The sequence below is a fragment of the Carica papaya genome, chromosome 6, assembly GCF_054855325.1.
Source record: "Carica papaya isolate Zhongbai chromosome 6, ASM5485532v1, whole genome shotgun sequence".
Classification (NCBI taxonomy): domain Eukaryota; kingdom Viridiplantae; phylum Streptophyta; class Magnoliopsida; order Brassicales; family Caricaceae; genus Carica; species Carica papaya.
Genome location: NC_142314.1, coordinates 9,032,570 through 9,057,625, shown reverse-complemented (window position 1 = coordinate 9,057,625; position 25,056 = coordinate 9,032,570). Strand labels below are relative to the sequence as shown.

Genomic DNA, 25,056 nt, shown 5'->3' with positions numbered 1-25,056 from the left:
GTAACTAATTGTCTGTTTGCAGAAGCTGGAGAGAATTGTTCCTTGTTATTTCGTTGCTTTTAAATTGTAAGATATTTGAATACTGATCAAGGCTTGACACCTGTGATTACATAGTTATGGGTAGGTCCAGGGAGTAAGGCTGCGGAAGAGAAACAATTTTTTGATAGTCACCTTGCCCCTTTCTACAGAATTGAACAGGTACTCCGATTTACTAAGTTTCAGTATCTTACTATTTCATCCTGTTTTTAATGAATAATGTTATAAAAGTGTCAGTAAACTCTACTCAATGTTTGCTGCTTACTTAGATACACCTGATCAAGAAGTAAATGCCTATCTTTTTGGGGGGGACATTGAAAAAGATCCCTTAAATTTGATGTTAAACATTTGACCTGTGTTTTTGAAAAATAAAGTAGCCCTTTCCATTGTGGGAATATTCCTTGTTCTGTTTATATTTGATGGAATTAAAACTAATGTGTTAAGTTGGTTTAAATTGAATTAATGTACTAATAAATTAAGTATAAGTTAAAGATTAACTTAAGATGAATGAATTAATTAAAAGACACAATATACTGAAAAACATGGTTAAGTTATGAGATGAAGTTATAAATTAACATATTTAATTTAAATATGTTCTATTAATAGCCCTGTCAGAAGTTAGCTTTGTTTGCTGATGGTGTAGCATGCTTAAATTGATGAATTTTCTCTACGGATGGTTTTGGCTTTAAGGCTGGCTCATGAACCTCTTCATGGCCCTAGCTATCATGTCTGTAAGATGACAAGGAAAAATCACACTTCCTGCTAACCATCAGAGTGATCTGGACATAAATTTGAAGGAACTTTTTTTTTTTGGTTACAGTATGTATAAAACTCAATTGGTTGACATCCAACTACTTCTATGGCCATCTTCCTTAGTAGAGTATCAAAATAACTGTCATATAATTGTTATCTTTCTTCTTATGATCTTCTTGCTCTTGTTTTCATTATGTGGTATGGCATTACCATGGTGTCACTTTATGCAAGCAATTGAATGATATTTGGTATATATTTGTTTTAGCTTATCCTGGCAACCATACCTGATACAAAGCATGGCAAAGCACCCAGCATTGTTACAGAGGAAAACATCCTGTTACTATTTGAAATACAAAAGAAGGTCTTCTTTGTTCCTAATGCTTTATTCCAAATGAATCTTTTTGCTTTTCTTTTTCCTTTTGGTTATTGTATAAATCATATGTAATATATACACTTTCTTATATCCTCAAATGTTGACAGGTTGATGGACTTCGTGCAAATTATTCTGGCTTGACAGTATCTCTGACTGACATTTGCTTGAAGCCTCTTGGAGATGATTGTGCGACTCAGAGTGTTCTGCAGGTTTTCTTTCATTTTCCTGCATTTTTTTTTAGTTTGATTCAGATGTATCTCACCTATGCACGAGTCTAAGGATTTACTTTTGTCAGCCCTTTCTTTCTTCCCTTATTTAAATTTAGAGTGTGGAAATATATTTTCTTATTTCCCTCCAAATCAAGCAAATTCAAGGCCCTTGTACTATATTCTACTCTTAATCCTTCATCTTTCTTGACAGTATTACAAGATGAACCGTGAAAATTTTGATGATTATGGGGGAGTTGAACATGCCCAGTATTGTTTTCAGGTAAAGAACATAATCTTTTTTCGATAAGAGGTAAACAACATAATGTTCTTTATTATTTTCCATTAAAAGAGCTTTTTATTGTGAACTTGTAATTAGATTCAGGTTTTGTGGTATTTATGAACTTAACATTCTCTGAAGGTAGTTGACGTTCTTTTTCAACACTGAAATATTTACTAAAGTGGCTTATGGCTTTTGCTGCACATGAAGCAATAATTTTTTTCCAATGCATTGCCAGAATAAGATATTATAAGGAAAAGAAGCAAAAAAAAGTCTCTTTAAGCTTATTATTTGTAATCATGGAATCGCCTGAGTAACTGTGAAGAGTAACAATGTGTTTTCTACATACTGACCGTACTATCCTCCCGGTGCTTAGGGACATAGCATTGGTTAAGCTCGTAGGACTGTCTTACTAAACCAAGAAATTAGTTTTCCTAATGGTATATTTCCGGCCCGTCCTGTGAGATGGAGGAAATTTCAACACGACTTGCTGGGAAATTCACAACCTTCCACAGAATTATGAGATTACTGAATGATTCCCATCATGTCTCTGTTTCTTTTTAGTGAGAGAGAAAATACATTCCAAGCATCAAGGGGTTGCCAAAGTCCTTATATTGATATTAAGAGGATGACCTTAAACAAAAAGTACAGTCTTCAACAAAATGTCCTTACATCACAATTGGATGAAGCATATTTAATGAAGTTGAGTGTACCCCATTGTAGGAAACCCCCTTCCCCGTTTAGCGAGCCTTCTCTCAAAATAGGTCACCATCTGATCTCATAATACCTGCACAAAACTCTATACCAAGCCCTTCCTGAAAGGAATCAATTCAAACTTAGCCAAATTCATATTTGACCCTTGCATAGCATGGTAATAGAACAGAATATTTATGATGTTAAGTACATACTAAGAGGATGGCCCTTAAACAAAAAATGCAGTCTTCAATGAAAGGTCCTTACGTCAGAACTTTGTAAAGTATATTTAATGAGGTTGAGCATACCCCACTAGAGGAAACCCCCCTTCCTAACCAGTGAGCCTTAACCCCCTTGCTGACCAGCGAGCCTTAAACCCACTTCCTGACTGGAGAGCCTTCTCTTGAATTGGGCTACCATCAGATCCCATAATACCTGCGCAGAACTCTACACCAAACCTTCCCCAAGAGGAACCAATTCAAACTTAGCCAAATTCATCTTTAACCCCAGTGTAGCATGGTAACAAAGAATAGAATACTTATGATACTAAGTATGGCTTTTTCATTAGTTCTTAAAAAAAAAAAGAGTATTGTACAAAAGGTAAGTGAGACATCCCTTGACCTCTTGGCCATCACCAAAAACCAAACCGTAAATCAACAAAAGCCCTTTGTTCCAGGCAAATGGCACGTTAAGGATGTCCATAAGAATAATAAAGAGAAGAGGAAGAGAGAATTCTTTTTTTCTGAGGTCTCCATAGGCTGTAAAGAATTTATAGACCACCATCGACAATGGTTTACGAAAGAGACAGTAGAGATGCAGGTTGCTGTCAGGTACACTATCTTTGCCAAATTTGTTTTTCCTCGGCATATAAAGCAAGAAATGGCGCAGGGTCATAAGTTTTTTTTTCTCAAGATTGAACATTAAATCCTTTAAAATCCCCTCCCCACGCCCCCACCCTGCACCCAATTTACAATTAATGCAAACCGGGAATCTCTCTCCCTTCGCAGGACACACACTACTAGCTTTTCATTTTTGATAGGAGTAGGTTCTGGTTCTGTCGGTGCTTGAAACAATTTTGTCTTCTCCATATTACTATATCTCTAGAGTCAATAATTTTATATGAGGAACTACTGAACTCAATCACTTGCTGCAAACCAGGAATCTCTCTCCCTCCACAGGACACACACTACCAGCTTTTAATTTTTGATTGGAGTAGGTGCTTTCTCTCTACTAAACGAGTCTCCACTGCAGCCCTTATCTTTAATCTTGAGTGAAGTCAAGTCATATCAATGAAGTGAACAGCCCAACCTCTTTTTGAAGCTTTTCTAGGAAGCTTCTACTTGTTGAAGCTTTTCTTTCCCTAATTCCAGAGCATGAGAAAAAGACTTGCAACTATAGTGTAGGACAAAGCTTCTCTTTGATAGCAGTCATTTTGGAGCGCTGGGGAAGCGGGGGACTTACCAAGCCTTTTAGCGAGCATTTTGTATAAGAGAATAGCGATGCAACCCACGAAGCTGACAGGGCTAAAGTTTGTGCACTCTCCACTTTAGGAATTAGCACGAGAAACACATTTGAGGTTGGATATAAAGGTCCGTTTATCGTTAAATAGTTAATTATGCCCTTATACATTGAACATGTACTTGGCAATTTGGCTTCATTACCTTTCACTTTTGAGAACTTTGTTGTTTTTTTTTTTCTCTGAAGGTATTTAGAAAAAAAAGAAAGATAAGAAGAGTTCCTGAAACTTCGGATTTTGTATATGCATTTTTGGAGTAACAAACTATATGTGATCATTGTTTTTTATTTTTTACAGATGGTAGGTTGTGTTTAGTGTCACTAATTGCTTGTTTTGCTCATCTGGGGCCTGTTTAATGGTTATTCTGGTTTTATGATGGTTATCCTCAATGGACTGCGGGATTACAACTAACTTTCTTTACATTATGTCTTCCCATCTTAAGCATTACACTTCTACGGAGACATGTTTGAGCGCTTTTCAGGCCCCTGTTGATCCAAGCACAGCCTTAGGAGGATTTTCTAAGAATAATTTTTCTGAGGTAAAAATTTCATCCCCTGCTTAGAAATATTTCTGTTTCCTGATCTTTTTATGTTGTTTCAACTTTCAGGCTTCTGCATTTGTTGTAACCTACCCAGTTAATAATGCAATTGATGAATCAAGTGATGAGAGTGGGAAGGCTGTAGCTTGGGAGAAGGCTTTCATTCAATTAGTGAAGGTTGAGCCCCTGCATTTTCTGCACAGCTTGCTCATATTTTCTTGAATTTTCTTTTTCTATGTGAGGATAATCCTGATTCTTGTATAATTCAGTAACCTTTTGTTTTCTTTTTCAGTATTCCAGAGACTTAAGGTGTGTTACACAACATTTTCTAAAAGGGTTCCCAAGAAGACAGATAATTAATAACAATCACTTATGGCTATTAGAAAATAGAAAATTCAGTTTTGGAAACAAGTTTTCCAATAAAACAAAATAGAAAACTAAAATATTTGTTTTCTTTTCTTTTTCACTTGACTGAGATTAAGTTACAATTTTATAAGAATTCTCTCTCTCTCTCTCTCTCTCTCTCAGATTTTCTTGTGGTTCCATCTATCTTTTTTCTCTAAATTACTTTTTGCTTTTTGTCTCCTAAATATTTCTATTTTCTCAATTACAATAGTTAAATACATTTTTCTATTTTCTTTTCGACACAACTTTTTTTCCATATCTACTGCCGTTAATAATAGGTTATGCAATCTTGTTGCTGTTGAAGTGTTTCGCAACTTAGAATCCAATTTTTGGAGTTAATGCAGCAATATCTTTGGCATTAGGTTTGTCCTCTTATCTAGGATCGGTATGTTTCTGTTTTAGGAGAGAATTTCTGCACAAATGTTCACAATATAGGGCTAAGTTTTTCAAGCTTGCTGTAATACGTGTCAAATGAAATGGAAAGAGTAATGTTGTAAAATAGCTTTGCTAACCAATTAAATTGACAGGAGGGGCTCTTACCAATTGTACAATCCAGGAATCTTACTCTTTCATTTTCATCTGAAAGCTCAATTGAGGAAGAGCTGAAAAGGGAAAGCACAGCAGATGTTATTACAATAGCAGTGAGTGATGGGAGAATGGTTTTTCTCTTATTAATTATCTTCTTGAAAAAATATTTGTGTAATATGGTTTTGCTCTTGCTACCAAATTTATTAAATTATCATTTGTTCCCTTCTATACATTAATTGAATTGTTTCCACCTTTCTGATGCAACTTGTCCCAGGCAAGCTATCTGGTAATGTTTGCTTATATATCTGTGACATTGGGAGATTCATGTCGGTTATCTACATTTTACATCTCTTCAAAGGTATGGTTAGTGTGTTATATATATATATATACACACTCACATTATATGGTAATTATTTCAGTTGCATTATGTGTTTGTGACTACATAGGGCGCAATTGTATTTGTATTCCTAAATACACACATTAACTGCTGGTACTGATTCTGTCAGCAATGCACTTGAGCCTCATGTCTTTGGGGTGATTTAGGAACTCTTCTGGATAACTCCATTTCTTGTGGCCACCTCCTCTTCCTATTAATAACATTTTTTTTTTGTGATACTTATTTTTTGTTTTTGGGATGGGTTGGGTGTTTATCTTTCAAAATTTTATTCCGTTTCATGTATTTACGAGATGTATGATATAGTTTAGGTGATAAGCTAATGCTTTTCCCCTTTATGAGTCTCACAGAGGACCAGTCCTCTTTTTCTGTAAAGAAACTTTTAATCAATGTTAGTGATATAATAGAACGTTGTTTCATAGAATTAGGACAGGAAGATTGGATGCAGTTGAGTTCCAGATCATTGGAATTATGTCTAATACATGCAAACTTACTCTCCAATCTGTGGTTTCTCAGGTGTTGCTTGGTCTTTCAGGCGTTATGCTTGTCATGCTTTCTGTCCTTGGATCTGTTGGATTTTTCAGTGCTATTGGAGTTAAATCTACCTTAATCATAATGGAAGTCATTCCTTTCCTGGTTCTTGCTGTAAGTTATTCTTCCTTCTGTACTGGTATGTATGACACTTATACATTTAGCAGGTATGACCCATTAAGGAACATGTCTAAATTATATGTATATACTAGCACTTTTACAGGCGTTATGTGCATGGCAAATCGTGTTATTTATTTTCTTATTTTAAAACTAAATATGGTATATGTTTTATATATTGTTTTCATGAAATGTATTCCAAACTTTTATTCCTTTTATAATTTGAATATACTTCAAAACTTTTTGTGGTTGTTTTTATATGATAATAATTTGTTACAGTGCATTATGGTTTTTTCTTTATTAGTAGAAAAGGGATCTTTCTAAAAATTACTTATTACATATTTCAGCATAAAATGTGCATATAAACGTAGATATGTTCTAATTATTTAACTGTTAATTATAATTTTATGGTTTTGGAATTTCTATTGCTCACTTTTGATATTGATTTTATTACAGTATTGAATATTTTGTTTGTTGTAGTAACTCATTTTTTGTGAAAATTTAAAAGATAAAAAGGATTAATTATTGCAATAATTTGTATAAACTTAACAAAATGAAAAATAGAAATTATTTAATAATTTTTAAATTAATATTTAATTTTTTTATTTATAAAATTTATAATATGATTATATGTCAGGGATCCTAAGCACCAAAATAATACCAACAATAATAATGATAGTAATAATAATTCAGAATTAATTATGTGTTTATGGGTGTTTTATTGTTTGTATATTGGCAGAACATATGGGACTAAATTCTAGCAAGTAGTTGTTAAAGTTGACCAAGTCTAGGATGATAAGCTAAGATAGTTTTAGCAGTTATTCATAAGCAGTGCAGCAGTTTTTTATATAAAGTTTTAAACAGTTTCCATGAAAAATTTTGGTAGTTACTGTTTTCTGCCAAGAAAAGACACTCTTCCTGTAATTTCTGTCATATAAATCCATATTTCTAATCTATGAAAGTTATAGAGGAAAATTATTAAGTGTTGAGTACTTACTCAAGAGGTCGTAGGGCTCTGTCCTAATGAGTTCTAGTTTTCTTCAGAATAAGTAAAGGTAGGAAAACACAAAAACACCCAAAAATTTCTGAAGATTTTAATGTTAAATCATCTCATAATTAGATCCATTAGTAGGGCCTCTGCCATTATACTTGGTGATTTTTTTTTATTTGTGTTCATTTAGTATTTATTATTGATATAAATATTTCTTTCGTATTTTATGTGTTATTTTTAAAATTATGATAAATAATAAAAATATAAAACTAATAAGTTAGTTAATGAAATAACATTTGTATTAATCAGCTGTAATGAAATAATAGTAGATTAAATGAATCTCTGACATTAATATTTGAGAAAATTATACTAAAAATATAACCACCATATTATGTACATTAATAAAATATAGAAAAATAATCGAGTTAATCATTAAATTTGATATTAAAGATGCAATTATTGATAGGTGATTGTACCATGGAGTGATCAGTGGATGTAGAATGAAGAATACGATAAGAGAATTGGAGTTTGATAATGCAGTAGTTGAGAGGAGGGTAGAGGCCATAGAACGAGAAATAACTCAACATTTTTGAAAATTATACGCTGAAGAGGTGGAATATAGAGCTTTCCTTAAGAATATTGATTGGGCACCTATTAGTAGGCATTAGGCAAACTGGTTAAAAATACCATTTGGTGAAGAGGAAATTAGCCGGACAGTTTGGGGCTTGGGGATAGTCCATTATGTTTTTTCTATTAGGTTCTTCAAGAGTTGTTGGGAAACAATAAAGACCTACTTAGTGCGTTTGATCAATTCTACTTAAAAGCCACTATTTGCAAGAATATAAATTCTACCTTTATCACTTTAGTTCTTAGAAATGAAAAGTCTATGAAAGTCTCCGAATATCGCCTAATAACTTTAGCGACAGTTTGTACAAGATCATCATTGAGTACTCTCTCTAAGGATTAGTAAGATCTTGGATGACACGATTTCACTAAACCTTCATGCTTTTTATAGGAGGTAGACAAATTCTGGATGCATTTCTACCGGCAAATTGAGTAATGGATTTTATATGTAAGTCAAAGGAAAAATGGTTGATTCTTAGATTGGACTTTGAGAAAGCATGTGATGGAGTTCACTGGATTTCTAGATGGAGTTATGGATCATAAAGGTTTGGGAACTAGATGGAGAAGGTGGACTAGGATTGTTATCATCAGTCCTTGTGGTGATACTTGTTGATGGTAAGACCCAATAGTGGATCCAAGAAATGACATGTTTAAGGCAACAAGATACCATCTTTCCATTTCTCTTTATCCTAGATGTACTAATTAGGATGATGATTAGAGTAACTTAGAGATAAAGGGGGGAAATTCATTCACAAGCACCAAGAAACTGCCAATCCATATACAAAAATATTTACATATCAATCAAAATATTAAAATCTGTCGTTAAATAAAGATGATGACCTATTAACAAAAATCTCAGGGTTTAGAACCATTTACCCTCTTTCCCTATCAAAGTCATCTTTTATCCCCACAACAGCTCTCCTATTTATTTTTTTTTTCACACCACGCAAAAAATAATAAAGGGAATGAGAATAATATGTTTCTTCACTCTACTAACCCCCTTCCACATCCAAATTTCTTCCCTAATCGAAGTGGGCATCATCTAACTGATGCTTAGTAACCTATAAGCCAAAATCCATAATTTATATACAAGCGGGTACCTACATGATTCCTCCTCATTTTTACATAAAAAATGTCCGTTCACCAATATTTTCCCCCTTTTAATTAGATTATTAATAGAAAGGATACACCCTCGACCTACTTCCCATGTGAAGAAAGTAACTAGTGATAGAGCATTAACCTTTCAGATTTTCGGAAAAGGAAAACTAGTGTCCATAACATCATTTTCAATTAGATTACTATACAAAGACTTGACCGAGAAAGACCCCCTAGCATTGAGTCTCCAAATTGGTTGACATTGTTGTTCCTACTGATTTAGTGGTAGAAAGTGGTTGGAGGAAAGTCTCATGGTCATTTACTTCACAATCATTAAGATTTCTCGTAACTTCCACAGGGATAGAGGGAGAGAATTTATGGTTGCGGAGGACAAGTTGGAGTTACTACATCTACTATTTGCTAATGATACAATTTTGTTCTTACATGATGATAATAGGTCAATTAGGAATGTGATTACTCTTATTCAAGTATTTGAGATATTAGGATTGGAGATAAATTTGGGGAAGAGGTCTCATAAGAATTAATGTGGATGATGCAATTGTGTTGAATAAAGCCAATCCAAGGAGCAAATCATATCCATCAAGAACTGAATTTATCTTTATTATTTAAATGTCTTTAGTCCATCAAGAACCGAACTTTTTGTGGTAAAGAGTGATTAGAAGTATCCATGGGAGTGACAAGGACATATGGGATGCCTCATTAGGAAGATTCATATCCCACTAAAGTCCTTGGAAAGTAACTTCCCAAGCACTTCCGTTGTTCGTTCTCCTTGCTGGACTCCAAGTGGGAGATGGATCTAGAGTGAGAATTTGGGAAAATACCTGGGTAAAATAATAAGCTTTAGCCACACAATTTTCCCGACTGTTTAGTTTTTCTTCAATGTACTTAATTGGGTGATGCCTCCTATATTAGAGGGTTTTATTTGCTCTATTATTCACGGGATAGGAGTGAAGAGAGAAGCTTAGCCTCCAAGGCAAATAGCAACATTTTCCAGTCTATGATGTATTTTGCTAGCAAGGAACCGTTGGATTTTCATTGACCAAACGACAACCTTGGATGAGTTATGGGAAAGGATAACTTTCATGGCAACCTTATGGGAAACTCATATGGACATTGTGGAACAATGTGCTTTACACATGTATAAATTAAATTAGGGAAGTCTGAATATAATAATTAGTCTCCCTAGAATTAGATTGATTTGGTTAATTCTTTTTTTTTTGTGGTGTCATATCCACAGATTATGAGGTGGGAATATCCCACAGATTATGGGATGTGAATATCCCACACATTAAATGCTAGAGCTCCTGTGTATAAACCAGTTGTAATTGTAGTACAAAATGTAATTTTTCCTCACAAACTACAACGTGGTATTAGAGCTTTAGGCTCTTTTTTGGGGAACTGAAACGCTACCCTTCATAGTAGGGTTCTGCCTTCATAAAAGGGTTCTTTTTTCATTTTTTTGTTGTTCTGTTATTGAGGAGTTTTCTAAAACTCTACTTCATTATCAAGGTTCCATTGATTCGCCGCTACAATTTTTTTTGACCTACCACTTTGTACGGAATTGTACAAAATTGCAAGCTGCCCCCTATTTCTGCCCTACCGCCACTGCTGCCAGGAAGTTTTTGTAAGAGAGTACCTGAATTGTATCAGTCTTCATCGCTGATATTTTACTTGACTCGAACCGGTCTTAATTGCCTTGGGACTGCTTGGTTCGATTAAGAATGTCGGAAGTGGTAGAAACAACGACTATGATACCATTGGAGGATGTAGAAATCGTTAGACCTCAAGTTGGGAAATTGCAAAACATTCAGGCAGCATATAGGCTGAATGGAAAAAACTATCTTAAATGGTCCCAACTTGTTTGGATTGTGTTGAAAGGAAAAGGAAAAATTAGTCACATCTTAGGGACAGGGCCAAAACCGAAAGATCCACAATTTGAAGTGTGGGATGAGGAGGATTCGATGATCATGGCATGGCTATGGAACTCTATGACTCCAGAGATTAGCAACACATGTATGTTCTTAGCCACTGCCAAGGATGTAGGAGATGTAATTCAAGAAACGTATTTCAAGGCAAAGGATGCTGCCCAAGTCTACGATGTCAAAGTTAAGACGATCGTTGCAAAACAAGAAGATAGGATTGTCACTAAATATGCCAATCAAATGAAGACTCTATGACAAGAACTTGATCATTATAGAGTAATTAAGACCAAGTGTCTCGATGATGCAGCAATTTTGAAGGAATTTATTGAACAAGATAAAGTTTATTATTTTCTAGTTAGACTCAATCCAGAATTTGATTTAGTTAGAATTCAGATTCTTGGCAAACAGGAAGTTCCAAGTTTCAATGAAGTAGTGAGTGACACTCATCTGAGGAGAAGAAAGCAGAAGAGAATTGATGCTTGAAGGAGATTGACAGTTCGGCTCTAATTGCTACTAACAACAATAAGATAGCCATAAGTGCATAAAAAATGCTAGCGGTCGAGAATAGAAGGATCAACCAACTTAAGATTTAAGACTGTGACCACAAAAACACTCTATGGTGTACCTACTGCAAGAAGGCACGTCATACTCGCGAGCTGTGTTGGAAATTGCATGGAAAATCACCAAGCCGCGAGTGGGGACAAAAAGGAGAACAACTAAGGAACAATGGACAAGCCCAGATTGTAGCAGTGCAACTGCTTGAAGGGACATCATAAGAGATGAGAAATCTCAGCCAAGAAGAAATTAAGAGGGTGAGATCACTTATTAGCAATCTTGAAAAACCCTCAGGTACTTGTTCACTGGCGTATTCAGGTAAACTTCCCTTCTCAATTGGATTAAATGTCTCGAATATAATCTTTACCAACTCTTGGATTATTGACTCGGGAGCTACCGACCATATGACCCATTCCTCAAAAAATCTTTCCTCATATACCCCGTGTCAAAGTAATAGGAAAATAATCACAGCCGATGAATCCTTAACTACTGTGGCAGGCATAGGTGATGTCAAGATAAGCTCGTCACTGTTGTTAAAAAATGTTCTTCACGTCCTTAGGCTAACCACAAATCTTGTTTCCATCCAAAAACTCACTAAAGATCTGCATTGTAAAGTGGTGTTTAATCAGAGTTATTGTGTATTTCAGGACAAGGATTTAGGGAGGACGATTGGACATGCTAGAGAATGGGACGGGCTCTCTTATCTCGAAATATTTAATCATTTACCAAGTCAATCCAACACTACCAAGAGCATAAAATCTGATTTTCTTGTCTCACAGTATTTTTCATATAATAAAGGATAAGTCTGGCTTCATCATCGCAGACTTGGACATCCATCATTTAGGATTATTAAATTTTTATTTGCTTCTTTATTTAAGAATCTAGAAGTTGAACATTTTCATTGTGAAGTGTAAGAACTTGCTAAATACAAACGTGTATCTTTTCCAATTAGTAATAAAAGGAGTTCTATTCCTTTTGATTTCATTCACAGTGATATTTGAGGTTCTTCAACTATTTCCAACATAAATGGAGGTAAATGGTTTATGTCGTTCATTGATGATTGTATTTGAGTCACCTAGATTTTTTTACTTAAAACAGAAATCCGATGTTAGTATTGTTCTTCTAAATTTTTGTTATGATAAAGACTAAATTTGGAGTCAATATCAAAAGATTAAATCAGATAATGCTAAAAACTATTTCAATCAAGCCCTAACTCCATTCTTTCAGAAAACAAGAATAGTACATGAGTTCTCTTGTGTGGGCACTTCGCAAAAAATGTAGCAGAATGAAAAAATGGTCATCTTCTCGATTCAACAAGATCCTTCTTGTTTTAGACAAATATGCCTAAATCTTTTTGGGGAGAAGCAGTTCTTACAGCTGCCCATATCCTAAAATCGTTTGCCTTCTAGAGTCCTAAGATTTAAAAGTCCAATGGATGTCCTTTCCAAGTTCCATCCAAACCTACACACCACAAATAATCTTGTTCCTCGTGTATTTGGGTGTGCGGCATTTGTTCATGTTCATAATCAGAACCGGAAAAAATCATATCCAAAGGCATTAACATGCGTGTTTGTAGGATATTCTTCAACTCAAAAGGGGTATAAGTGCTATCACTCTCCATAAAAAATGTTTTATGTCTCAGCTAATGTGACATTCCATGAACAAGAACCCTATTTCACTAGTCCTTATCTTCAGAGGAAAATTTAGGAATGGAAGATAAGGATAAGGCTGATTTCTTGCCTCTTGATCTGCCATCTTCACCACTTCCTGTGTCAAGACAGTCTAGTCCCGTGGAAGTTTGTATCGAGCTTACTGAAAATGTTCCTCCCACCGAGCCCAAAGACAGAGTGTTCTCGAGGAGGAAGAAGGTTGTCCCTAAATCTATGCAAGTCCAAAACTCTAACCTAAATCTTGAGAATGAGGTAGCAATTTCTAATCATTTTTCTCGGTATGAATATGAAATAAACAATAATGACCAAGACCTCCCTATTGCTATTAGGAAAGGAGTTAGAGAATGTATAAACCAACCTCTATATCCTCTAGCACATTTCCTGTCCTTTAAACATTTTTCACCATCTCATAGAGCCTTCCTTGTCAGCTTATATACCATCTCCATCCCTACCAATGTATTCGAGGCTTTAACCAATGAAAAATGGAAGCAAACCATGAATGTGGAGATGGGGGCATTGGAGAAGAACAAAACTTGGGAGTTAGTGAAGTTATCTGAAGGAAAGAAACCCGTAGGGTGTAAATGGGTTTACACAGTAAAACATAGAGTAGATGGATAAATAGAAATATACAAGGCTAAGTTGGTGGTTAAGGGTTATACTCAAACCTATGGGATTGATTATCAAGAAACATTTGTTCTGGTTACAAAGATGACACTGTTAGAGTTTTATTGTCACTAGCAGCTATGATGATTGTGATTTGCAGCAATTTGATGTTAAGAATGCATTTTTGCATGGAGAATTGGATGAGGAAATTTATATGGAAGTTCCACCAAGTTATAATAAAGGGTTGACTATTGGTACAGTATATAGAGTAAAAAAGTCCTTGTATGGATTTAAACAATCACCACGAGCATTGTTTGGGAGGTTTGCTAAAGTAATGACAGCTATGGGATATAGGCAGAGTCAAGGGGATCACACTTTGTTCATTAAACACTCACTTGCAGGTAAAGTTATAGCCCTATTGGTATATGTTGATGACATAATTGTGATCGGGAATAATGATAAGGAGAGACAACTTCTAAGTCAATGTTTAGCTAACGAATTTGAGATCAGCACATTAGGAAGATTGAAGTATTTCCTCAGGATTGAAGTTGTTCATTCTAAGCAGGACATTGTCATCTCTCAACAAAAATATGTTACAAATCTACTCAAAGAAATTGGCAAGACAAGATGCAAACCAGTGAGTACTCTAATAGAATTGAATCTCAAGCTTGGAGAGGTAGAAGAAGATGTTATGGTGGATAGAGAGATGTATCAACGGTTGGTGGGGAAGATAATTTATCTTTCTCACACTCGACTAGATATAGCGTATGTGGTGAGTGTGATCAGTCAGTTCATGCACAATCCAAAGGAAGTCCACCTGCAGATGGCATACAGAATTTTGCAATATCTCAAAGGGACACTAGGTAGAGGTATCCTTTTCAAGAAGAATGGAGGGTTAGTCCTTGAGGCATATACAGATGCTGACTATGCTAGGTCAGTTGTTGACAAAAGATCAAATTCAGGTTATTGCACATTCTTGGTGGAAATTTGGTGACATGGAGGAGTAAGAAACAGAATGTGGTAGCACGGTTTAGTGCTGAGGCAGAATATTGAGTAATGGCTTAGGGAGTGTGTGAATTACTACGGTTGAATATTGTTATAGAGGATCTTAAGATTACATGGGATGACCCTATGAAACTTTATTGTGATAACAAATCTGCAATCAGCAGCTCACAATCCAATGCAGTATGATCAAACGAAGCACATCGAGATTGACAGACACTATATCAAAGAAAAGTTGGATAGTGGACTGATTTGTACACCTTATGTATCTACACATGGCCAACTTGCTGATATACTCACTAAGGGGTTAAGTAGTTCCGTGTTTGAGAGTTTTGTATCCAAGCTGGGAATGGTGAATATCTATTCACCAGCTTGAGGGGGAGTGTGGAAGAATGTGCTTTACACATGTATAAATTAAATTAGGAAAGTATGAATATAATAGTTAGTCTCCCTAGAGTTAGGTTGATTTGGTTAATTCCTTTTTTTTTGTGGTGTCGTATCCCACAGATTATGGGATGTGAATATCCCACAGATTATGGGATGAAAATATCTAACAGATTATGGGATGTGAATATCTCACAGATTATGGGATGTGATTCCCTTTTTAAAGGTTAGAGCTCCTGTATATGAACCAATTGTAATTGTAATACAAAATATAATTTTCTTTCGCAAACTACAACAGACATTATCCTAACATTTGTCTCACTGTGCTCCATTGGAATTAGGGAGCTGTTATATATAGCTAATAGAATGTTATATGTGCTTTATATTTACCGTTTTGTTGAATTTTTTGATCTTTGTGGAGGATATCTGACCTCTAATTTCGTATTCTTTTTCCTTCATTCCTATATTAAATTTCTTCTTTTATCTTTAGAAAAAGATCTCTCTTCAAGATGTAATATCCCGGCCTCTGAATTTATCCAAACGGCAAGGGGAGCATTGCTTGGAGTTTTCATTCACCCGCAACAATCGGATAGGCTTACTACTAATAAGATATTAGAAGTCCGACACTCAACTGCTTGATGTCTCTCGATATCTACTTTATATGCTTTGGAGGAGGAGCACGCTCCGATTTATTTCTCCTGAAGGTATTTGAGAGGAAATATTGCTTCTCATATATTTCCATCGTGAATGATGTGAATTTATACAACCTAAATGCTAACAAATTCTGACAAGATCCTAACAATTTTATGGGGAGAAGGAAATTTGTTTGTGACTCCCTTTGTATACAAAATCTACAGCTAATAAAACAGAAAATATACAACCTGAAAAATACAACTTAATTTCTCTTTATTTTCTACTTAATTATTCTTTATGTTCTATACTCCCCCTCAATCTAGTTTACATATATGTTGAGTAAATGTAGATTGAATAATATGTCATCGAAGGTTCTTTTAGGTAGAACTTTCGTTAGAATGTTTGCAATCTGTTGATCGGTTGAAATGTGCATCAATGTTATAGTTTCATCTTTTAATTTCTCTTTGATAAAATAACGATCGATCTCCACATATTTAGTTCTGTCATGATGTACAGGATTCTTAGCCATACGGATGGTTGATTGATTGTCGCACCACACCTTCATAGGCACGTTGTTAGGAGCCTTTAATTCGACAAGTATTCTCTTTAACTACATACCTTCACATATACCGTGAGTAAGGGCCCTAAATTCAGATTCTGCACTGCTGCGAGATACAACTGACTATTTCTTGTTTCGACAGGTGATCAGGTTCCACCAAACGTAGGTACAATACCCTGATGTAGAACTTTTGTCACTTGTAGAGTCTACCTAATCTGCATCAGTATAAATTTCAACATCCCTTCTATCTGTCTTTTGAAAGAACAACCCTTATCTTGGAGTCTTTTTAAGATAATTTAGAATTCGATACACAGCTCTCATGTATTCCTCAGTTGGCTGATTCATGAACTAACTTACTATATTCACTGCAAAGCTAATGTCAGGTCTTATATGTGCTAGGTAGATAAGCTTTCCAATGAGTCTTTGGTACCTCTTTTTGTCAACTGTTTTATCACTGATTTTGGATCCAAGCTTAATGGTTGAATCCATAGGAGTGTCAACAGGCTTGCTTCCTAGCATCCCAGTATCCTTTAAGAGATTCAAAACGTACTTTCGTTGAGATATTGAAATTCCTTTCTTGTATCCAGCCACTTCCATACTAAGAAAATACTTTAGTATTACCAGGTCTTTAATTTCAAATTGTTGGGATAGGAATTGCTTGAGTTTCTGAATCTTCTTAACGTGATCATCTGTAAGAATGATGTCATAACGTATACAATCAAAATGACTTTCTTACCTGAGGTGCAATGTTTGACAAATAGTGTATGATCGGATTGATATTGTTCATATATTTCATGTTCTACAGTTCTTGTGAATCTATCAAATCATGCCTTTGAAGATTGTTTTAAGTCATAGAGTGATTTCTTCAGTTTGTACACTTTCTGAGGATTGTCTGTTAGTTCAAACCCTGGTGGTATATCCATATATACTTCTTCTAGATCATCATTAAGAAATGCATTCTTCACATCTAGTTGGCAAAATGGCCAATCAAGGTTAGATGCAAGTGAAAAAGTACCCGAATAGTATTGTGTTTGGCTACTGGAGTAAAAGTCTCCTGATAGTTTACTCCATATGACTAAGTGTAGCCTTTGGCTACCAGGCGAGCCTTATACCGATTCACACTCCCATCTGGATCATACTTAGTTGTGAAGACCCATTTGCACCCCACTTAGTGCTTTCTTGGAGGTAGATCAACTAATTCTCATGTCTCATTTTTTTCAAGTGTCTTGATTTTCTCTTGAACAATTATCTTTCATTCAAGTATTTACAAAACTTCATGAATTGTTTTGGGCTCTGATGAATTACTGTCTATCCTGCATATAAAAGTATGATGTTCCGAAGATAGCTTGTCCAAAGGAACATAGTCTTGTATAGGATGTTTAGTGCATGTCCGAGTCCCGTTTCTCAAAGTAATAGGAACATCAATATCAGTATTTAAAGTAGGAGCAGAGATTACATCACCTGGATCAATGGTGGATTCATGGGTTTGGATGATTTAAGTGTTTTTTCTATGTTTTTTATAGTATAGACACATAGCTCATTAGCTGAGGTAATGCGTTCTCTATAACTGGTTTTGGTTCAGGTTCTAGGGAAGGCTTGCTTGGTGAGGAATGACTCTGTGGATATAGAGGAGGTATACACACATCCCATTACTGATATTTCTGAGTAAATGTCTCCCCCTGAATATCAGTTGTGGGGTAAAAAGGTTGGTTTTCAAAAAATGTGACATCCATTGTATTATAGAAGTAACGGGTTTCCAAAACTAGAAATTTGTATCCTTTCTGATGAACAGAGTACCCAATAAAAATGCATTTTATGGCTCTTGGATTAAGTTCCTCACGGAGGTGTTTGTGAATATGAACATAAACTGAACAACCAAAAACTTTGAGTGGTAATGTATTTAAAATATGAGATTCATAAAAGATTTGTGAAAGAATGGCGTAAGGTGATTGAAATTGTAAGATTTGGGAGGGTATCCGATTTATCAGGTAGGAAGCAGAAAGAACTGCCTCTCCCCAAAGGAATTTTGGTACATGAGTGGTGAACATAATTGATCTAGTTACGTGAAGAATATGTCTATTTTTTCTTTCGACTATGCCGTTTTGCTGTGGGGTACGAACACGAGTTTTGATGAATAATTCCATGTTCAATAAAGTATTTTTCAATGGTGACTTCAAAATATTCACAAGTATTGTCAAATTTCAACACTTAGATGGTAGCCTGAAATTGGGTTCAAATCATTATATGTAATTTTTTAAATAGAGGTTCAACTTCTGATTTTTCTTTCATGAGAAACACCCACGTAATTCTTGTATGGTCATCAATGAAGGATGTAAATCATCTAGTTCCGGTGATGTTGGAGACCTTGGAGGGTCTCCATACATCGCTATGAATCAATGTAAATGGTTTTGAAGATTTATATGGTAAACTAGGGAATGAATTTCGAACATGTTTAGAAAATTAGCATATTTCACACTGAAAAGAAACTGGATCTTTTTCTTTAAATAGTAAAGGGAACATCTTTTTCAAATATATAAAATTTGGATGTTCTAGTTTATAGTACCACAACATGATATCATGGTCTTTATTTGCAGAAATAGAAACAGAGTTTGCACATATTGCTTTGTGAGCTTGTCTTCTAGAAGTATTGATTTGAAACAAGTATAATCCTGAGCTCACTGCCAATCGTTCTCTCCGAGTACAAGTCCTGAAATTCACACATATTAGAGACAAATTGTGCAGTACATTTTAAGTCTTCATATAGTTTACTAACTGATAGTAAATTACAATCCAAATTTGGAGTATAGAGAACTGAACACAAAGTTAAATTTGGAAATAAATTTACAGAGTCAATTCAGCCACTTTTGAAATAGAACCATCAGCAATTCTAATTGAAAAAACTTTTTCACACTTGCTGTATTTTTGAAATATTGAGGCATCTCCACTCATATGATCAAATGTTCCAGAGTCTACTACCTGCATCTGTCCTTTTTCTGAAAAAACAAATAAACTAAGGATATTACCTTTGTGTGCCATAGAGGCATTAACCGGGTAGGATTTTTAAACAAAATACAATGGAGGACTTCCAGCTGTTCAGGATTGAAGGGACTGCTCTCCACAACATCAGAGGGCATTTCTTCAGCAATTACGTGGTTGTCCTGATGCTTGCTTGAGGTTTCTGCTTTGGAGGATTTCCACTCACCTGAAGGCTTCCAGTCACTGGGCTTGTATGGAGCTTCCAGCAGCGCTCACGAGTATGCCCTAGCTTTTTACAATGATCACACTAGGGCCTCGTCTTCTTTGTTCGAGCGTTGACAGCTCGGGTTGTGAGCGCTGAAGAGTTCTCGGCCAGGTGGGTCTGCTCAACATCACCCGTCATGACCTTCTTGTGGCTCTCTTCGCGTCAGATTTCAGAGAACACCTCCCGAAGACTCGGCAACGGTTTGGTACTCAACACGCGTCCCCGAATCTCGTGGAGGTTCCTGTTCAAACCCAGCAAGAATTTGAAGACGCGCTTCTCTTTGACGAACGACTTTGAAGTTCTTTGCATCTTCGGGGCAACTCTATGGGCGCTCTTCAAATATATCCATCTGCTGCCAGTTACGAGTTAAGGCGTTATAATACTGAGTAACGCTTAACTCACATTGCCGAAGATATGAAGCGCGGACTCTATCTCGAAATTGGCGGAAGTGTTTACTTTGCTGGAGTAAAATTCCTGAGCTGCTTTTCAGATTTCGTGAGCAGTTTCATAGAGTAGGAAATTCTATCCAATTTCTGGGGTCATTGACGTGATGAGTCATGACATCACCATGCTGTCTTCAATCTCCCATACGCGAGCACTTGAGTCAGTTGCTGGAGGAGATACGACTTCACCAGTAAGATGTCTGTAGCAACCTTCCCCCGGATGAACAATCAGACAGAGGATGACCATTGTAGGTAATTACTGCCGTTGAGTTTATGTTCTGTAGTGCAGGACGAAGACATGTCATTCGCAACGTTGCTAGTTGATGTGTGATGATAGGAACTAGAGGAGACCTGTAGAGAAAACAGAAGCACGCCTGTGGCCATTTGTGATTACGGTTTAGCAAGGATCACTGTTCTTGGATCAGGTAAGGCTCTGATACCATGAAGTTATTTGAGAGGAAATATTGTTTCTCATATATTTCCATCGTGAATGATGTGTATTTATACAACCTAAATGCTAACAAATTCTAACGAGATCCTAACAATTTTATGGGGTGGAGGAAATTTGTTTGTGACTCCCTCTGTATACAGAATCTACAGTTAATAAAACAGAAAATATACAATTTGGAAAATACAACTTAATTTCTCCTTATTTTCTACTTAATTATTTCTTATTTTCTACATCTCCATTGCAAGATTGCTTGGACAATTTTGACTAAATATTGAGTCTCTCTGGTATCAAATACGTTGTATCTCCAACAATTAAGAGCTTTATAGGTGTGTGCATCAAGGATGATGGATTGAGAGAGATATATTTTGAGGCAAGGGGCTATATCTACTGATCTATTGACCATATGGCTTGTACAATGGAAAATTTTTAACAACTGATGTACGTCATTCTATGAGCTTTAAGAGAGAGTGACTTTTTCATCATTGTGGGTCAAGGTGCATGGAAAATTCTCGGATCTAGCTATTTCCAAACTCCATTAGAACTCAGAGATTATTATTTTTGGCCTTAAGATCTCACATCTTATAAGTACTATAATTTTTTTCGTTCACTATAAATTGTAACATCTAGAGGATGTCTCACCCTCCTTCCGTTGTATTTTTCTCTACTTATCTTAATAAATCTTTTTCTTTTATAGAAAAATATAAAGACATAAGTATCTCTTATCATAGAAGAGATTAATAACTCCGTAATAGAAGAATAAATTAATGGTCATGAAATTAATAAGAATGTTTTACTAAGTGAAGGGTGCTATTGACTATGAGTTCAATATTATTAATACAAAAATTGCAGAAATAAAGATAAAACAATTAGATATATAGTTATGTTTTTGTAAAATTTTCTATATTAAACACAAATATGAATATTCTTGCATGATGTTCATTGGCAAGTGATGCAACTCTTTTTGTGAAGAAAAATATTAAATCCAGTTATATTTATATTACTTATATATTATTTAAGATGCCACTTATTGTTGTATTTATGTTTTTAAAAATTTTCACCTGTCACTTTTAGATGCATTTAATGTGGATTTATTAGTTTATATGGTAAATAGAAAAAAAATACTAGAATGATATATTATTAAGGAAATGCGAAATGATATCATTAATGTAAGTAATTATTTAAATATTTAAAATCTAATGAAATAAAATAATTATTTAAATATTTTAGATAGTGATTCACACACTTGTACAGCCAATGGCTTCCCCTCATTTATCTCTGCTGAATCCAGAGAATGAACATACAGTAGTTTATGCCACACCAAATTGTAATCTTAACACCCTTGTTTTTTTTTTGGGTGCTATCTTTGAGTTTTCGGTCCATTTCCTTTGAATCAAAATTTTCTTTCTGCTCTTGTTAATTTATTAGTAATAGTTTTATGTATACTAGTTTAATTATTTTTCTATATGGTGACGAGTATAAAACCATACGTTGTTTCTCTCACTGGTGCTTTTATGATTTAACTAGGTAGGAGTGGATAATATGTGCATATTGGTTCATGCTGTAAAACGACAATCAATAGATTTGCCTTTAGAGGATCGAGTAAGTAATGCACTGGTTGAAGTTGGTCCATCCATTACATTAGCAAGTTTATCGGAGGTTCTGGCATTTGCTGTCGGAAGTTTCATTCCTATGCCAGCATGTCGTGTCTTCTCCATGTTTGCAGGTCCCAGAATCCCAAAGTCCTAATTTATACGAAATTGGAATTCTCATTTCCATTTCATTTTTCCCTTAATTTTTTTTGTAACCCTTTTTTGTTGTAGCTTTGGCTGTTCTGTTGGACTTCCTTCTGCAAGTTACTGCTTTTGTTGCCTTGATAGTTTTTGACTGTTTGAGAGCTGAGGATAACAGGATTGATTGCTTTCCATGTGTAAAAATTCCTTCGTCTTTTGGAGTGTCTGAAGAAGGTATTTTTTGCTGAAGCATTTCTACTTATTGTCTGTTTCTGTCGTATTGGAAGGCTACAAATTGATTTAATGAATCGTAGATATCAGGCAAAGAAGGGATGGACTACTGGCTAGATATATGAAGGTATGCTTTAGAATCTTTACAAACACCAAACCTTTTTCAACATTAGGGTACTTTTGATTTGGTGATAGGATTTATCTTCCTAGGACTCTAATTACTTCTGGAGTTCAGTCTTAGCAATCATATATTTTCTGTCGCTTTTGTTTTGAAATATACTTCATATCTACTTCAGGAAGTTCATGCACCCATTCTTGGACTTTGGGGAGTTAAAATAGTTGTAATTGCCGTCTTTCTTGCCTTTGGTTTGACCAGTATTGTAAGTTGGCATTTTTTTCGTTCTTAATCTTTCCCTTTACAATTATGTTTTGGTAGTGTTTATCATTTATGTGTATTTTACCTTGTACTTTCTTCTATATGATTTATGATTTATCTGCATTTTTAAAATGGCTTGGAGGCCCTATGCAAGAGGATTGAATCTGGTTTAGAGCAAAAGATTGTTCTTCCTCGGGACTCTTATCTTCAGGTTTAAGTCCTCAGATACGATATCAAGTGCTTTTATTTTTCTTTTTCTTTTCTTAGCACCCAATTTTTGTTTGTATCAGGGGTATTTCAACAATGTCTCAGAATATCTCAGAATTGGACCGCCATTATATTTTGTTGTTAAGAATTATAATTACAGGTATCTACTCTCTCAGTCTCTCTTTGCTAACTTCTTTTATTGGATCAAAATTTAGGTTCTCTTTCTGAAAGAGTGCATGTACTCATGTTTGCTGAGAGAGATGGAGAGTGGATTTGAGGAAATAAATGGGAATAATTCTATTGTTCAAAATTTTAGGGAGCAAGCATAAGAAGAAAATGTAAAGTTTTTCTTTTGAAATTGAACTTTCTTAACCCCTTATTTTCTGTTTTTTTCCCATGCCATTTGAAGATGCAAACATGGTTTTTAGAATGGACTTGCTAGAAGGAAATAAGATCAATTTTTTGCAACCAGTCTAATGTAATAATAATTTTAGAAGCGGGGTAAAAGACGAAAGGATTGAAGTAGAAAACATAAATCCTTCAAGAGTCTGAAACAGTAATAAAGCAATGAAAAAGAACATGATTGGAAAGAAAAAATATCTCTGGTGATTTTAATGTTGAAAAAGTATCTCTGGTGATTTTAATGTTTCTTTAAAAATGGTCAATTTTTGTGCTGGTAAAAGAACTCTTAGTTTCAATGTTAAATTTCATCTGTCTGTTTAGTCTGACGGTAAAATTGCTTTCTTTCTCAGCTTGGAGTCAAGACAAACAAACCAGTTATGTTCCATCAGCCAGTGTGATTCTAACTCCCTTTTGAATGAGGTAATAAATTGATTTCATAATCTACTGCTATATTGAAAGTGAATTACATTAGTTTATACAAACGATCTCATATATTTATGCTAAGAAGCTCCTATGAGATGCTAAGTTTTGTGAAATTCCCTGGGAATTTGATATCAAAAGGTTACATACTGAGAAAAATATTGTAAAATGGTTGCTACGTCTTTGTACAATGTTCAAACTAATCAGATATCAAGGGCATCACTAGTTCCAGACTCAAGCTACATTGCTAAACCTGCCGCCTCATGGCTTGACGATTTCCTTGTATGGATATCACCGGAGGCATTTGGTTGCTGTCGGAAATTTACAAATGGTAGCTATTGTCCACCTGATGATCAGGTTGGTGCTTCTGTTGTGTGCTTTTTTTCCTGAATTTGGTCTGAGTTTTGTTCCTTTCTATGGTTTAACATTGTATTCTGTGCAACAGATGTAAACTCTATTTTCAGTTGTCAATTAAGCAATAATATATCATTAGATCACTGAACTGGTATTCTCTTTCTCCAGCCACCCTGCTGTTCATCTGATGAAGGTCCTTGTGGCTACGGTGGAGTCTGCAAAGACTGTACAACAGTAATAGCCTATTCTTTGTCTATGTATCTGTTCTCTTCTATCCCTTCATCTTTGGCTTTCATCCTTTTTATGGGAATGAGAACATACACTGAGACAGCTCTTCTTTAGTGTTTTGTGATGTGATATCAGGGAGAAATTTTCAGACTAATTTTCTGCATTGGGTTTCAGTGCTTCCGTCATTCGGATTTGGTTCATGATCGTCCATCTACCATTCAATTTAGGCAGAAGCTTCCGTGGTTTCTTAACGCTCTGCCATCTGCTGATTGTGCGAAGGGTGGTCATGGGGCTTATACTAACAGTGTCGATCTAAATGGTTCGTGTGATTGAGGTTTTTTCTTTTTTAAAAGAAACCATTTCTTTATAGTTAATATGTATAAGTAGTTGTATAATGGCTGATCCTAAGTAATTCAATTGCATTTTTCACTTTTATCATTTCTCAGGTTATGAGACTGGTGTTATTCGAGCATCAGAGTTTCGTACATATCATACACCACTTAACAAACAAGTATAGAAATATCATTGGTGAAATGATTCTGTT

The 25,056-nt window shown here is 35.1% G+C and overlaps 1 protein-coding gene across 1 annotated transcript in view; it reads left to right on the top strand.

Moving 5' to 3' along the window:
• The window catches only part of LOC110818927 (Patched family protein), a 71,618-nt gene that overhangs the window by 23,869 nt on the left and 22,693 nt on the right, over positions 1-25,056 (top strand). The window contains exons 11-30 of the mRNA XM_088222020.1: positions 115-198; positions 1,055-1,150; positions 1,270-1,371; positions 1,583-1,651; positions 4,300-4,395; positions 4,465-4,572; positions 5,328-5,441; positions 5,603-5,686; positions 6,239-6,367; positions 22,089-22,287; positions 22,385-22,528; positions 22,609-22,652; positions 22,822-22,905; positions 23,044-23,112; positions 23,192-23,268; positions 23,861-23,930; positions 24,138-24,287; positions 24,453-24,518; positions 24,687-24,831; positions 24,959-25,023. Of these exons, the coding sequence (XP_088078146.1) occupies positions 115-198; positions 1,055-1,150; positions 1,270-1,371; positions 1,583-1,651; positions 4,300-4,395; positions 4,465-4,572; positions 5,328-5,441; positions 5,603-5,686; positions 6,239-6,367; positions 22,089-22,287; positions 22,385-22,528; positions 22,609-22,652; positions 22,822-22,905; positions 23,044-23,112; positions 23,192-23,268; positions 23,861-23,930; positions 24,138-24,287; positions 24,453-24,518; positions 24,687-24,831; positions 24,959-25,023 (1,995 nt within the window). The remainder of the gene's footprint in view (positions 1-114; positions 199-1,054; positions 1,151-1,269; positions 1,372-1,582; positions 1,652-4,299; positions 4,396-4,464; positions 4,573-5,327; positions 5,442-5,602; positions 5,687-6,238; positions 6,368-22,088; positions 22,288-22,384; positions 22,529-22,608; positions 22,653-22,821; positions 22,906-23,043; positions 23,113-23,191; positions 23,269-23,860; positions 23,931-24,137; positions 24,288-24,452; positions 24,519-24,686; positions 24,832-24,958; positions 25,024-25,056) is intronic.